This window comes from Protopterus annectens, chromosome 10.part0 (genome assembly GCF_019279795.1).
Source record: "Protopterus annectens isolate FY-2018-M chromosome 10.part0, PAN1.0, whole genome shotgun sequence".
NCBI lineage: Eukaryota > Metazoa > Chordata > Ceratodontiformes > Protopteridae > Protopterus > Protopterus annectens.
The window spans coordinates 1,715,488,523-1,715,503,827 of NC_056744.1; the positions used below are offsets into that span (position 1 = coordinate 1,715,488,523).

At 43.2% G+C, this 15,305-nt stretch overlaps 1 protein-coding gene across 1 annotated transcript in view; it reads right to left on the reverse strand.

The window, feature by feature from the left end:
• Positions 1-11,573: 11,573 nt before the first annotated feature.
• LOC122814463 (tripartite motif-containing protein 5-like) overlaps positions 11,574-15,305 on the reverse strand; it is a 73,131-nt gene continuing 69,399 nt past the window's right edge. The window contains exon 5 of the mRNA XM_044087042.1: positions 11,574-12,325. Within this exon, the coding sequence (XP_043942977.1) occupies positions 11,574-12,325 (752 nt within the window). The remainder of the gene's footprint in view (positions 12,326-15,305) is intronic.

Genomic DNA, 15,305 nt, shown 5'->3' on the forward strand with positions numbered 1-15,305 from the left:
AAGGAGGGTGGGTATTAGGAATGTAAGATGGATCCCAAACATCTGAAGTTATGGTGAGTACATAACTAAAAGATGTTATGTGATCCTATCTTTCTGACTGATGGGACAGCGTCCTAGCACCTAAATCCTGGGTGGCTCACTGGAAAACACTCCTGAGTACCGTGGAACCAAATGATGCTCGTCCTTTAGATGCCACATCCAATTTATAGTGGGAAATGAAAGTGTGCAGGTTGGACCAAGTAGACAAATTTCAGAAATAGCGAGCTTGGAATGGAATGCAATAGAGGTAGCCATAGCTCTAGTAGAGTGAGCTTTGACAGATGTTGTAAGTTGCTTATTTGAAGAGGAATAAGCTTGAGTTATGCAATCTCTGATCCATTTGGCAATAGTAGCTTTAGTGATGGTTTTACCCAGTTTATTATCTGAAAAGGACACAAACAATTGATCTGTTTTCCGAATTTGCTGAGTCCTATCTAGATAGAAGCGTAATTGCCTGTGAACATCCAACGTATGGAAGGTGTATTCGCTTTGTTTGAAAATTTTGGAAAGAAAACTGGTAGCTCTAAAGATTGTTGGAGACAGAGATTAGAGCAAACTTTTGGGACAAAAGATGGGTTAGGTCTAAGTGATACTCTATCCTTGTGAAAAATCGTGGTTTGATAGATAGGGCTTGAAGTTCTGAAACTCTTCTTGCAGAGGTAATTGCAATTAAGAAGGCAGTTTTCCAAGACAGATATTTCAACTCACATATAGCAGCTGGTTCAAAGGGGAAGATGTTAAGGGCCACGTACCAAATCAAGATGGATGAAAAACTGGGGTCTTAAAAGCACAGCACCTTTCATGAAAGTTTTACATAATCTGCTGCTCATCAACGGTGGGTCTATGGATTCGTGAAATTTGGAGATAGCTGCTAGTTGGACTTTAATAGTAGAGACTGAAGATCCTTGATTAAACAAGGATGTTAAAAATTTCAAGACCTCTGGTATCGGGCAGTAATAGGGTCTAAGCCTCTGAGTTGAGCCCAGATAGCAAACCTCTTCCACTTACTGTGATACAATTTCTTAGTGGTAGGTTTGTGGGCTGAAGATAAAATGTGAATAACTTCCGGGTCCAAGGTGTGATTTCTGACTAAAGTCGGAAGTGGAGGAGCCAAGCTGTTAATTTCAAAGTGTGAAGGGACTGGTGCTGTTGTCCCGACTGATGAACCAGAAGGTCCGAGTTAGATCCAAGAACCAAGGACCGTCCAGAGTATATTTCTGTAGGTAGGGAACCATAACTATTAGAATCATTGTGGACCCCAATTGGGAAGCTTTCTGGATGATTTTGGGGAGGAGTGGAATCGGAGGAAAAGCATAAAAGTCCTGTTGTGGCTGGTTGAGGACTACTCAGAGCATCCTCCTCCTCCCTCCCTGGGGTTCAAGGAAAGAACCTTGCACTTAGTGTTTTGTGGTGTTGCAAACAGGTCACAGCACGAAATCCCCATCTTTTGAAAATCTGAGCTGCTACTGTTTCGTTCAGAGACCACTCGTGAGGAGAGAGAATAGTCCTGCTCAGTCTGTCTGCCAATACATTGGATTTTCCTGGAATGTGGGTTGGTAGCCACTGCCCATTCCCACACCCTCATGGCCTCTCTGCAAAGGGGGTAAGATCTGGTCCCTTCTTGTTTGTTTAGATACCAGACCACCGACATGTTGTCTGTGTGGATGGCGATAATGCCTTGAGGGAGAAACTTGTGGAGGGCTTGTAGGGACAGAAGTACAGCCCTCATTTCCAACACATTGATATGGAGAAATGTTTTGTTTGGAAGCCAAGAACCCTGAACTGACCTGCCCAGACAATGCCCCCACCCGTCTGGGAGGCATCCGTTGTCAAGGTGGCCACGGAGGGTATAACAAAGGTCTTCCCTGATTCAGATTGGATGGCAGAAGCCACCAGCGGAGGTCCCGTTTTCTGTAATCAGTATGTGATGATTGAGGGGGAGATCCTGAAAAGACCATTGTGTCGATAACAGCCACTGAAGAATCCTCATGTGCAATCTTGCCAGAGGAACTAGGAGAACCGTGGCAGACATTGAACCTAAAAGTTGCAGGACCATCCTGGCTGGGGCTTTGGATCTTAGAAGCAGGGCTCGGACTTGATCTTGTAATGTTTGTATCCTTTCGGTAGGAAGGAAGATTTGCATTAATTTTGGGTCTATCTCTGCTCCTATGAATCTTATGCTGAGAAGGCAGCAAGACAGACTTTGACCAGTTGAATGTTATTCCCAGGGAAGCACCCAGGGAGATGGTGGCTTGTAGGTTCTCTAGTAGTAGATGCCTGGTGGTGGCAGTCAGGAGCCAGTCGTCCAGATAGGGAAACACTTGGAATCCGAGACTCCTCAGGTGAGCAGTCACTACTGCCAAACACTTGGTGAACACCCTGGGGGCTGTGGTGAGACCAAAGGGCAGTGCACAAAATTGGAAATGACTGTCTCCCAGGCTGAAGCGCAGATACCTTCTGGATGCCTGATGTATCGGTATGTGATAATAGGCGTCCTTGAGATCTATGGAGCACATCCAAACCTCTTTCTCCAACAATGGGAGAATGGATTGTAAAGTGACCATTGAATTTGGACTTCATGACGGACTGGTTTAGTTGCTGAGATCCAAAATGGGTCTCAGGTCCCCTGTCTTTTGGCACTAAAAGAACCTTGAGTAATTTCGGATCCGGATCTGGTCTGGTGGGGGTTGTGGATGACTCTTTTTTTCAGCAGCTTTGAAGCTTCTACTGGGTGGTGGGTCCGGGATTTTTGGACGGTGGGGGTGAGTGTGTGAAGGGAATGGTGTAACCTCTGGCAATAATCCGAAGCCCCCATCTGTCCTGAGTAATAAGACTCCCAGGCTTTTAGGTGCGCACCCGACTGGCTCCGAGCAGCACAGCCAGGCAATCCCTCATGAAGTGTGGGAGGCTGAAGAGCCACGAAAAGGACTCGCGGTCTCCAGTGTTGGGGGGCCTCTCCTGCCTCTCCTCTGCCTCTGGAATTCCTGCTGTTGGGGAAAAAAAAGTGTGATTTGTTGCACCATTTTCCCTTCCCTCCTCTTTTAGCCTTGGGATAAGGATAAAGTCTTTCCCTCCTGCTCACAGCGGGACAGTGTGTCTTTTACCTTGGGTCCAAACAAAGAGGACCCATCAAAAAGGAAGACTTGAAGGCCTAATGGAGCCAGGCTTGTCTCCGTAGAGCCACGCCTGTGCCTGCAACTCTGCCCATGCCGACTCAGAGACGCCCTTCTGTGCTCACTTTTCTGCTGCGCCCTCGGCATATATGAAATAAGCCTCATGGGGGATAGCCAACTGAGAGCTAACCGACTGGGCTAGCTGCTCAGGTAGGTTACCTGAGAGGAGTCCTTGACCAGATCCCTCTGTAGTCTGGTGAAATGTGCCAAATAATTCAGGGACCTCAGAGTAAAGGTGCTCCTAGACTCCTTATTAGGAGGATGGGCGGATGTTGAAGCCTCTGCCGCGTCCTGCTGGGTAGCAGATGCCACCACCATGGCATCTACAGCCAACTCCTTCTCGGGTGGGGCAGACAAAAATTTGTTAGGGTGAGAAGGCACTGGTTCCACAGTATCTGGATGTTCCAAACCAAATCCAGGAGCTTTGCTTGAGGATCTCTAGAATGTCTGCAAATGAGACATCATCCGAGGCATCATCAAGATCAGTGTCCGATGTAAGAGACTCATCGGGGAGTCCACGTGCTTCCTCTTGCACGATCTCTTCCTAGACCCTCAGGAGGCTCCGCTGCCTAGAGGAACTGCCAAAGACCCAGTCTCCATGCCCAGGAAGGGAGATGGCGAAGAAGACTTGGCCAATGCACTCCTCATAGCTCTGAAGGCCGACCCCAGAATCCTGGGAGGTCCAGTCTCGAGCCATGATAGCACCAAAGCACCGAGAGGGAGGCTTGGAACCGACAACATTGGTCCCGATCTCCACTGGCTCCATCAGCACCTGCTCCGTCGGAGGAGGAATGGCAATGGAGTAGACTGGGGACTGGAAAAGTCTTTGGAGCACCCTGTCTATGTCCGAATCTGACATCCTTGATGACCTGGAAGAGTAGGCCTCTCCAACGGCTCCAAGGGACTACGACAATTATCGGCGCCGAAGAATGTCCAAACCAATTTCCATCCGAGGAGGAAGTGTCTGAGCTCAGTGGAGCCGATGAAGATGACCCGCCCCCCAGGACGCCGCTCCGACCAGAAGAGTCGAGGCTGAGGCATGAGGGGCAGACGTTCTTCCGCCTCGGCTCAAGTCCGAAGCCTGCCTTTTTGGCGGTCGGTTCCGGCGGACTGGTCGGAGCCGACGCCCTTTGGAGAAGGAGAGGAAGCTAATGCCTCTTCAAATGAGGGTTTAATAAGGCCTTTTAAAATAAGTTTATTTTTCCTCTCTTGGAGGACCCTCGAGGAAAACCTACAGGACTCCTGCAAATGTTTAGCGCCCAAACAGTACACACAGAGAGAATGATCATCAGTTATTGACATTTTGAAACTGCACTTAGTGCACTTTTAAACCCTGAAGGCCTAGGAGCCTGTGACATTATGGCAATCAAATTAGTGAAGTAGCCAAAACACAAAACACACTAACTATCACAGAAAATTTACTATCTCTCTTTTTTTTTTTTTTTAAACAAGGACTGTCACAAATAGAAAAATATAAAACTAAAGGATGCAAGACCCTAAAAATAATAGGACTCGCCAGACAACGGACTGACAGGGAAGGCCCTTCAACTCAATGGGACTTCTAGTCAGACAATGCGCAGTCACCACACAAGTAATTCACCAAGAAAAATCTTCACTCATACAACAAGAAACACAAGATAGCTGTTAAAACAGCTTTTTGTTGAATTTTAAGGAAATCCCTGACAGGAAAGTAAGTGAAAAACACTACTTAGCTCATCGAGACCCGAGATCTGGGGACTGGTAGTGGTGCATCCTGGGATATAGTAAGCTCAGCCAATAAGAGACTTCTCTTTGGCATAACCCATCAGTCAGAATGTAGGCGAGATAGGATCACATAACATCAACAAAAGCAGATGTTACATACGAGGGGGGTGGTTATAAAGGTATATGACAGGCTTTCTTTACACTACATAATCTCATTACAGACAGATTTACCTATTATTTGTGTGCAAGACGGTCTCATTTCTTTTTCTCAAAAATCTTTATTTTCTTTTAATACAACATATATAACAGATAACTATATAAGTTGATTCATACATTTAAGGTATGCAATGTTTACTCAAAACATACAAACAAACTATTTACACAATGTACAAAAGTGCCATTCAAGTTATATAAAAGTTTAATATAAATCGCTTACATCAATATAAAGTCTTGTTGAAGTTTGGTTAGTTGTGGGGTAGAGTATGTAATCCTATAAATTTTGATGTGTTGGTAAATCTTTTGAGTAAGTTTAGGCTAGAATTGTGTTAAAGATGTTTCCAAATTCCCAAATTACTGTCATTTTTAATTCTTGCATCAATTATCGGTTGAAGTTTATGAGTTAACAGGTGTTTAATTGCCATTTTTTTTTAATTCTTCCCATGTAATAGTCAGGTGATCCAGTCATTATGTACTTACCATAATGTTCCATCTGAGTAGTTGTACTTCATTTGTCTTCAACCTGTGGGTTTACAGATCCATACTGGATCCAAGACGGCAGTTTCACCAGCATCTGATGTGAGCTCCAAGCTCCTCCTCTTACCCATAATACCCCTCTATCTCCTTACTTCCCTCAGATCGAGTTTGCTGCACCATCCACCTAAGCCCGACCCAATTAGACCTTATCCCAACAGGTTATACACAAACCTACCAGTAAGAACAGGAGAGCCGCAGAGGCGCTCTCTCCCACCTACCAGAGTTATAAAGCAGTCAGGGGGAAGGAGGGAGGGACGGTTGAAGACAAATGAAGTACAACTACTCAGATGGAACGTTATGGTGAGTACATAACTTCTTTATCTGAAGTAGTTTACTTCATTTGCTCTTCAACCTGTGGGACAGAGTCCCCAGCTACTAAACAACTGGATGGCCCTCATGGAAGGATATTCCAGAGCACTGCAGAGCTAAAGGATGCTCTCCGTCTAGATATCATGTCCAGTTTATAGTGAGAAATAAAGGTATAAGATGAGGACCAAGTAGCCACAGAACAAATATCATCCAGAGACACCCTGGACCAAAAAGCTGCCAAAGTAGCCATGGATCTAGTAGAATGTGCTTTCACTTAACCCAGGGGTGACCTACCTTTGTCTTTGTACACCTGAAGGATACAAAGGGAGATCCATCGTGTCAAAGTTAACTTGGAGATTGGTTTGCCCAGGAAGGGTTTAGAGAAAGACACAAATAACTTATCAGACTTGTGAAAGTTCTTATTTCTGTGTAAATAAAATCTCAGTTGTCTATGTACGTCTAACAAGTGTAATTTATATTCACCCCTGTTCTGAAAATTTGGAAAGAACACCGGTAAATTAATTGTCTGGTTGACATTAGTCCCAGAAGCCATCTTGGGAAGAAAGGATGGATTGATACGAAGTGATACCCTGTCCTTATGGAAAACCATATATGGAGCTTTGATAGACAATGCTTGAAGTACTGAAGCCCTTCTAGCTGAAGTGATAGCTACTAGGAAGGCCATTTTCCAGGATAAAAATTTTAGGTCCACTGACACAGCCAGCTCAAAGGGTGGAGCAATCAGAGCCTGTAAAACCAAAGTCAGGTCACAAGGAGGGGTAGAATCCTTCATGGGGGGGTTTAAAAGGAAAGTACCCTTAATAAAGGTTTTACAAAGTTTAGAGGATGCTAAAGAAACCATGCTCTCCCCAATATGAAAGTTGGAAATGGCAGCCAATTGAACTTTCACTGTAGAATAGTTAGGACCTTGATGAAATATATATGCCAAGAATTCCAACACTGCTGGGACAGGAGCTGTGAAAGGATCTAGATCTGCTTATGACACGGAGTCCCCACTAAGTGCTCGCTCACCTCCAGGAACCAAAATGGATGAATGCAACTGTCACCAACCACTTCACGTTTTAAACATTTATTGTAAAACGAGACTGAAAATAAAATCTGGTATAAAACCAAAATTACAGAAACAGTTGTTAAGCGCTTTCACCCATAAAATGGGCTTTTTCAGAACACTCCATGAATTTTTAGGACGCCTTAAATAGCTTTTTTAGCACCAAAATTAATTCAAATTCTAAAAGAGGTATTGCGCTATTAAGCCTTCCTAATGTAAACATTCCATGCAAAGTATTCACTTGTTCGCACATAAATCTGGCTCAACTTTATGTTAAATTTAAAAATAAAAAACAGTTAACTAAACCTAACCATTCAACAACCTTTCACACATTAATACATCTCTATAAAAAGTATTATCGCTAGATTGTAAAGAGCATACATACATCGTGGTAATAGATTATCGCTACTAACTGACATAAAGAGATCATTACTATTAGTATGCTATCTCAGTCTTAGCGATACATTTTTTATGTATAAAAAACTTCTAAAAATTTTTGAAATAGCTCAAATTGATACATAGTCCAGTGCAAGTTAGCTAATATATTCAGCTCGTCCTCGAGATGACAATCTGGACCTGCACAATCTGTCTATCTACATCTGCTGACGGTATATTTAAAAAAATTGAATAAATAACTTGTCTTGCGCCATATTCACGGTGGATGCTTCAAGTATATTAATACAGAGATAGTTTCCTATTTTTTTTTTTTTTTTTGATTTTTTAAAATACTAATAGACCTTGCAAATCTTTATTTGGCTCACCGGAGATTCAATTTGTTCATATAACTAGCTCTACTATCTCCAGAGCATAATACTATGCAATCTGTTATAGTGTAAATGCTTTAACTAATCACACTGGTGTTAAATCAAATAACTTAAAGTGCACAGATCTGATGGATTTCTGTATCAAAAGAGTTGTAAAATTAACACAGCTTACAATTCTATACAATACCTATATAATTCAGGTTAACGTTTATGTAAATTCAGTACAAATTGTTGGTCCATTAGAATATGTTAATGTATAACATTAATGTATATACAATAATGATACCATTCCCCTATTCCCACCTTGACCTGATGTGAAAGGATCTAGATCCCTTTCAGAAGCCCAGATGGAAAATGCTTTCATTTACTGCAGTAAAGCTTCCTGTAGACTATTTGTGAGCTGCCACCAGAATAGTCTTGACCGGAGACGATAAACTGAGAGTCCTAGCTGTCATGAGAACTGGAGCAACCAAGCAGTGAGCTTTAGACTGTCCAGGTTTGGATGCGTAACCCCTCAGGGGTGAGAGATGAGATCTGGAAATGGCTCTAAGATCCATGGAGGAGCTAGAAGATGAGACCAGAGGAAGGGAAACCATACTTGTGGAGGCCAGAATGAGGCAATGAGGATCACTTTGCTCCCCAGCCTGTGTGCCTTTTAGAGAAATTTCGAAATAAGAGGTAACAGGGGATAAGCACAGAGAAGACCAGGAGGCCAAACATGAACTAGAGCATCTCTGGGGGATTCCCCCTGCAGGGGGGGGGGGTTCAGAGTGATGAACTCGCTGCATTTTGCATTGGAACGGGATGCAAAGAGATTGCAGCAAGGCCAACCCCACTCAAGGAATATCTGCTCCGCTACTGAAGGACTCAGAGACTACTTGTAAGGCATTAGAACAGTCCTGCTCAGTTTGTCCACCAGTATGTTGTACCGTCACAGAATGTGCATTGCTACCAGAAATTGGCTGGTGGCAATTGCCCATTCCCAAACTCTCATGGACTAGCGACAAAGGGGATAAGATCTGGTTCCTCCCTGCTTGTTGATGTACCAGACTACTGGCATGTTGTCTGACTGTACTGAAATAGTTCCCAGAGGGAGAAAGGCATGAAGGGCCTGCAATGCTAAAAGGACCGCCCTCATCTCTCAAACATTGATATGCAACTTGGTCTTGTTCGGGGACCATGTGCCTTGGACTGTCCTTTCCAAGCAATGCCCCCCCAACCTTGCCAGCCCTGCTAATGCATATTAGATGCGTCAACGGCAGACCTAACCATGACCATTGGACTGCTAATGTCCACTGTAGAACTCGCATATGAAGACTTGCACAAGGAGGAAGGGTAATTGTGGCTGCCATGGAACCCAAAGCTCGTAGTACTGTCTCGGCTGACGGGAGGTGTGACTGAATGACCAGGGATACATGGAGTCGTAAGCTCTGAATTCTCTCCTTGGTTAGAAAAACCTTCATTTGCAGAGTGTCTATTCTTGCTCCAATGTGCTCTAAAACCTGGACTGGGATCAGAGAAGATTTTGCTGTGTTGACATTGATTCCCAGGTGATCTGACAGTTTCAAAAAGAAGTCTCTGGCTTGACAAAGTAGATGCTTGGTGGGAGCAACAAGGAGACAATTGTCCAGGTACAGGAAGACCTGTATCGCCTGAAGCCTCAGGTGAGCTGGTACAACTGCCGTGACCTTGGTGAACACCTTGGGGGCTGTGGTGAGAACAAAGGGTAGGGCTCAAAACTGATAATGATTGGCCCCTAGCAGGAAGTGGAGGAACCTCCAGGAATGTCTGCAAATCTTTATATGGCAGTACGCATTCTGGAGATCTATCGAGCACATCCAATCTTTCTCCTTCAGATAAGGCAGGATGGGTTGCAATGTGACCATCTGAAACTTCTCTTTGGCAATTGACAGGTTGAGGGTGGAAAGATCTAGAATAGATCTTAGGTCCCCTGTCTTCTTTGGCACATAAAAGAACCTGGAGTAGATGCCCGATCCGGAATGGTCATGGGGGACGGGTTGGATGACTCATTTCTTTAGCAGCTTGTCTATTTTGAGAGCTGTTACCTCCGTTTGCCTGGGTGGTACATCTAGGAGGTGTTTTGGTGGAAGAAAGAATTCGACAAAGGGGATAGAATAGCCTCTGGATATGATCTGAAGCACCCGACGGTCTGTTGATATGGACTTCCATGCCATTAGGTGCAATGAAAGTCGACCCCAACTGCCTCCAGAGAAGAGCAGTTGGGCAACCCTCAGGGCTGCTGTGTAGGCCTGTCCGAGAATGGTTTTCGAAACCCCATGTTCCTCAGACCCCCTCTGCCTCTGGGCCGATGTCTATCAAACCCCCTCTGCCTCTGGGGGAAGATGAGTTCTGAGCATCCCGGGAATACTGAGACTTCCGGAACCACATCTTCTTTGCCTCCATTGATTCCTGCAGAAGGATCTTTGTGGTTAGAGAAGCGGATCCTGATGGCAGACATTGTCTTCCCATCCTTTTCGCTCTGGACCAATGTCCAGTGAATGGTCTTCCCAAACAAGGAAGAACCATCATAAGGGGCATTTGCAAATGATGCCTTAAAGGGCTCCATGAACTGACACAGCCTAAGCTAAGCATGATGCCTCATGGCAATGCCCAACCCGGCCGGTCTTGCCGCTCCTTCGGTGGCATGTGAAAGGAGATGCATGGACATGTTGGATACCAGTTTTAGAGTGGCCATCCACGCGGAGAATGTGCACTTATCCTCTGGCAACATGGACTCCAGGGATGACTCAGCTAGCTCTTTGACAAGGTTGTGCTGCAGTCGGGTAAGGCTGTGCTGCAGTCGGGTAATGTGTGCCAAGTAATTCAGTGCCCTTATGGAAAAGGTAGCTGAGGCATACACCCACTAACCTAGGTGATCCATCATCCTGGACTCTCAGTTGGGAAGATGGACTATAGAACTTTCTTGGGCTAGTTCTTTCTTGGTGGCTGCTGCTACCACCATAACGTCTACAGGGGACCCTTTGTTCCAACTAGGTCTGTCTGAAGGGGGACTTAGGATCTTGTCTGGGTGTTTTGGAATTGGCTCCAAGGTGTCCAGTTCCTTCCATGCCCACGAGGTAAGGTCCACCAATGGATCCATGGGAGGGAACATCCAAGAAGTACCGACTCGTCCAAGGTAGACTTGGAAGTGGACCCCCTCCCATTGGTGCATGATTTCCATGATGTCTCCAAAGGAGACATCGTTGGGGGGTGATCGGGGGGACCTTCCCTCTCCTCCAAGTCAGTGTTCTCAGTGAGGGACTCTGAAGAGGATTTCAAGTGCCTCTTTTTGCATGTTCATTTGCGAGGTGCCTCTTTAGTGGGACTCTTCAAAGTGGACTCTCAAACTGTCTGTTGTAATGCAAGGGGAACCGCCTGGGGCCCATTGGTCATGGGCTGCCCCTGAGTGGACAAAATGGCCAAGGTCGCATACAGAGACAGTGTGGAATCTGAGGAAATAGGGGTCTGAAACTACTCTAGAGGACCCTTTCCATCACATCGAATGCCAAAGGAGAACAAGCCTCCTGTGCCACCAGTAAGGAAGCTGCACTCCCCAGACACGACGGGGGAATCGGAGCTGAGCCCGCAAGCATCGAGATGCCAAAGAGGGGACCATGACTAGACACGGGTGGAGCTGATGGAAACCCCACCTCGGATCAAACTCCCAGACTACAGCTCCGAGAGTTGCTTGGGTCCGAACTCGTCAGATCCAACATGCTCAGAGCAATGGCCAATGTCAAGTTACAAGGTACCATCGGTGGCGGCCCCCTGACTCAGACTTCTCAGATCCGAAAACTCAGATACTGGGGGTTGGATCGGAGAAGGAGTTATTGGGATGAAAAAAGGGAGCGAGCTCCCCACTCCAGAGAGAAAGGAGGCTGGAAAGACTCCCATTTGGATCTGGGTGCGAATAAATCTTCTCATCATTTTGTCCATCTCCGCTTCACTCAAATTTCTGGTGGAGCATGATAAAGAAGCCACTGATGCTGACCTTGAAGGTCGGTGTACTGACACCCTGGAAGAAGGTCTAGTCTCCTCTGGCGAGAAACTTGGCAACCGGAGCCAAGGAGTACTAAGCCTGGAAACAGCCTGAAGTTTCTGTGGAAGACCCAATGGACCCGACTGGTCCAGGGACCTCTTCCTAGCCTTGTCCCTATCTTTTCTCAGTATTTCCTCTTCAACAGGCCTTAGAGCAGGAGGATGAGTCCTGGCCTGGGAGGAGGAAGAGATGAAAGAAGCAGAAGCAGTCACCACCGTGACGGCAGTAGTAGCAGGGACAGCCACCCCCAAAGCAGACAAAAGTCCCTTCCTCACAAGCTTGACCCTGCGATCTTTCAAGGCCTGTGGGTTAAAACCTGTGCAAATAGAACAATCAGTTGACAGATGTGTGACCCCTAAACGTACCATGCACAGTGTGGGGCCATCTGCTGGGGACAACTTGTGGCCACACTCTGCACACTTCCTAAAGACAGGCTTATTCTGCTCAGCCATGCCTGAAAATAAAGCAGAAAGAAACTAACGGTTTTCAGAACCAATTACACACACACACACATACACACACGCATACACACACACACGCACACACACACACATTTATACCACACACACACACACACACACACACACACACACACACACACACACACACACACACACACACACACACACACACACACACACACACACACACACACACACACACACACACACTAAATATAGGAAAACTCTAACCAAACATTTTTTTTTTGAAGAGCAAATGAAGTAAACTACTCCAGATCCAATAATTCAGCTGGTGTCTCTCTGTTTGCCAACTCAGTAGGTAAAACTTGGAACTCACACTCCCTGTGGACATCACCATAGAATCCATTCTAAGTCAATTCAAGAAGAGTCTCAAATATTATTTTAAATTAAACTGGTTATGTCCTTGTTCTATGCCTGATAAGCTCTTTCCTATGATTGTGTGCGAACTACTTCACAACTCAGCTATGTGTAAACACTAGACTTTTACCTTCTGATATCTTAACTTTGTGAACTTGTACAACTTGATTATATAAATAATCTTAAAACTATGTTTATTATGAACCATGTTATTTCTTATTATTTGTACCTTGGAGCTTTTCTCCCTGGGCCTCTGCTTAAAATGGACTATCCCGGACAACAAATGTAAAATAAATGATAAGTAAAAGTGTTGGTTTGATTTTTGGGTATATTTGTGGGGGCAATATGAAGAAGTATGAATTCCCATGTAAATGTTGCTTTTTTGTAGCCTATCTTTTGTAGTTGAATTTTTAGTGAGTTCCACGATTAGTACACACATTTGCAGCTCCTAAATACATGTATTAGATCTGCTTCTTGTATCTTACAGTGTGGGCAGTTTGGTGAGTTAGAAGTGTTGAATTTATGGAGTACGGTAGGGCTATAGTAAGCACTGTTGTAAATCATGAGTTGTGTGTGTTAATTTTTTTAATGGTATTGCTTTAAAGGTTAATTCCATTGCATGGCTCATCTGTTGTTCAGTGATGGATGGGTTTGTTGTGAGCCAGTACTTCAAAAAGAGTAAATTGTTTTGATATTTAATTCCACTTATCATTTTGTATGTGTTGGATAACATTTTGTATTCTGGATAGCATTATTTCCCCATAAGGATTCACAGTTGTTTAGAAGTGCCATATTCAGTTTAGGAATTTGTAGGTATCTGGAACATAGTTCTTAGATTTGTCTCAGCATGACTGTGTATGATTTTGGCAAATTAAGTTGTGTTCTCAATTCTGTAATTGTATAATTATTATATGGGTAGAGATCCCGGATTCTCATGTCTTTTAGTAAAGGGTATTTATTGAGACGTATCGTGTTATTAACTTTTAGGTTTTGACTTTCATGTAGTGGTTTAAGGGTTTCTGTTGCTGTCTCGAGATTAATGGAAGTAAACAGATTTTGTACACTGGTGATAAAATGTTTTATAGGTCAGTGATCTTGTGGGCCAATATTTTGTTTTGTTTTAAGAAGAGGAGAGCTCTAGGGTTAAAATCTAGAGTTTTGATATAGTTATGTTATATCGTCAGCCATGTTGGAGACCATCTGTTGGGCGATGGGATATGTTCCACTATTTTTAGAATTCTGCTACAATTGACGATCATATAGTAAAGTTTAAAGTCCGGTAAGTTTCGGATAATTTTTGGTAGGATATTCCTGTTTTTTTTGGGTTCCCATATAAATTTAGCTAGTGAGATGTTTAATTGGTTGAAAATTTTGTTCTGTACTATTACTTGAGTGGACATAAATGCATATATTATTCTAGGCAGTATATTCATTTTGATTATGGACACATTGGACAGAAAGGGTAACTTGAGGTTTTTCCATCTGTTGCAATCTTGCTCTATATTTTGCCAGTTGTTCAGAATGTTGTCTTGATAGAAGTCCCTTTTGTTTTGAAAGAATGCGATTCCAAGGTATTTCATCGATTTGTTTTAACTTAATTGCGTTGAGAATGGTAATAATGTTATTAGTTTGTGTGGGCTTAAGGGAAATATGCTAGACTTGTTTAAGTTAAGTTTGTAGTTAGATATATTGGAGAATTGTTCAATCGCTTTTAGAAGTTTAGTTATGTCAGAGCTTGAGGTAGTGAAGTAAATATTTAGGTCGTTGGCGAAGGCTGTAAAGAAAATGTTAGTGTTATTAAAGATTCTAGGGGGGTTGTGGCATATGTTTTGTTTAATGTATAAGAAGAGCAGTTCTAGATAGAGATTAAACAGGAAGGGGGGCAGTGGGCATCCTTGTCTTGTCCCATTTGTAATCATGATTTTTTTCTGATAAGGTTCTGTTTATGAATAAATTTGTGTAGGGTTTACCATAAAGTATACTTTGATTATTTGAATAAATTTGTGTAGGGTTTATCATAAAGCATATTTTGATTATTTGAATAAATTTGTGTAGGGTTTACCATAAAGTATATTTTGATTATTTGAATAAATTTGTGTAGGGTTTACCATAAAGTATATTTTGATTATTTGAATAAATTTGTGTAGGGTTTACCATAAAGTATATTTTGATTATTTGAATAAATTTGTGTAGGGTTTACCATAAAGTATATTTTGATTATTTGAATAAATTTGTGTAGGGTTTACCATAAAGTATATTTTGATTATTTGAATAAATTTGTGTAGGGTTTACCATAAAGTATATTTTGATTATTTGAATAAATTTGTGTAGGGTTTACCATAAAGTATATTTTGATTATTTGAATAAATTTGTGTAGGGTTTACCATAAAGTATATTTTAATTATTTGAATAAATTTGTTTGGGATGTCAAAGTAGGGTAATACCTGGAGTAAGAATGTTAGATTCACTCTATCGAATGCTTTATGAGCATCTATTACCATTGTATATATGAAAGTTTTCTTTAGTTTTGCAAAGGTAAACAGGGCTCCCAGAGGTAAAGCATCGTCACTGGTCTGTCTATATGGGGTGAATCCG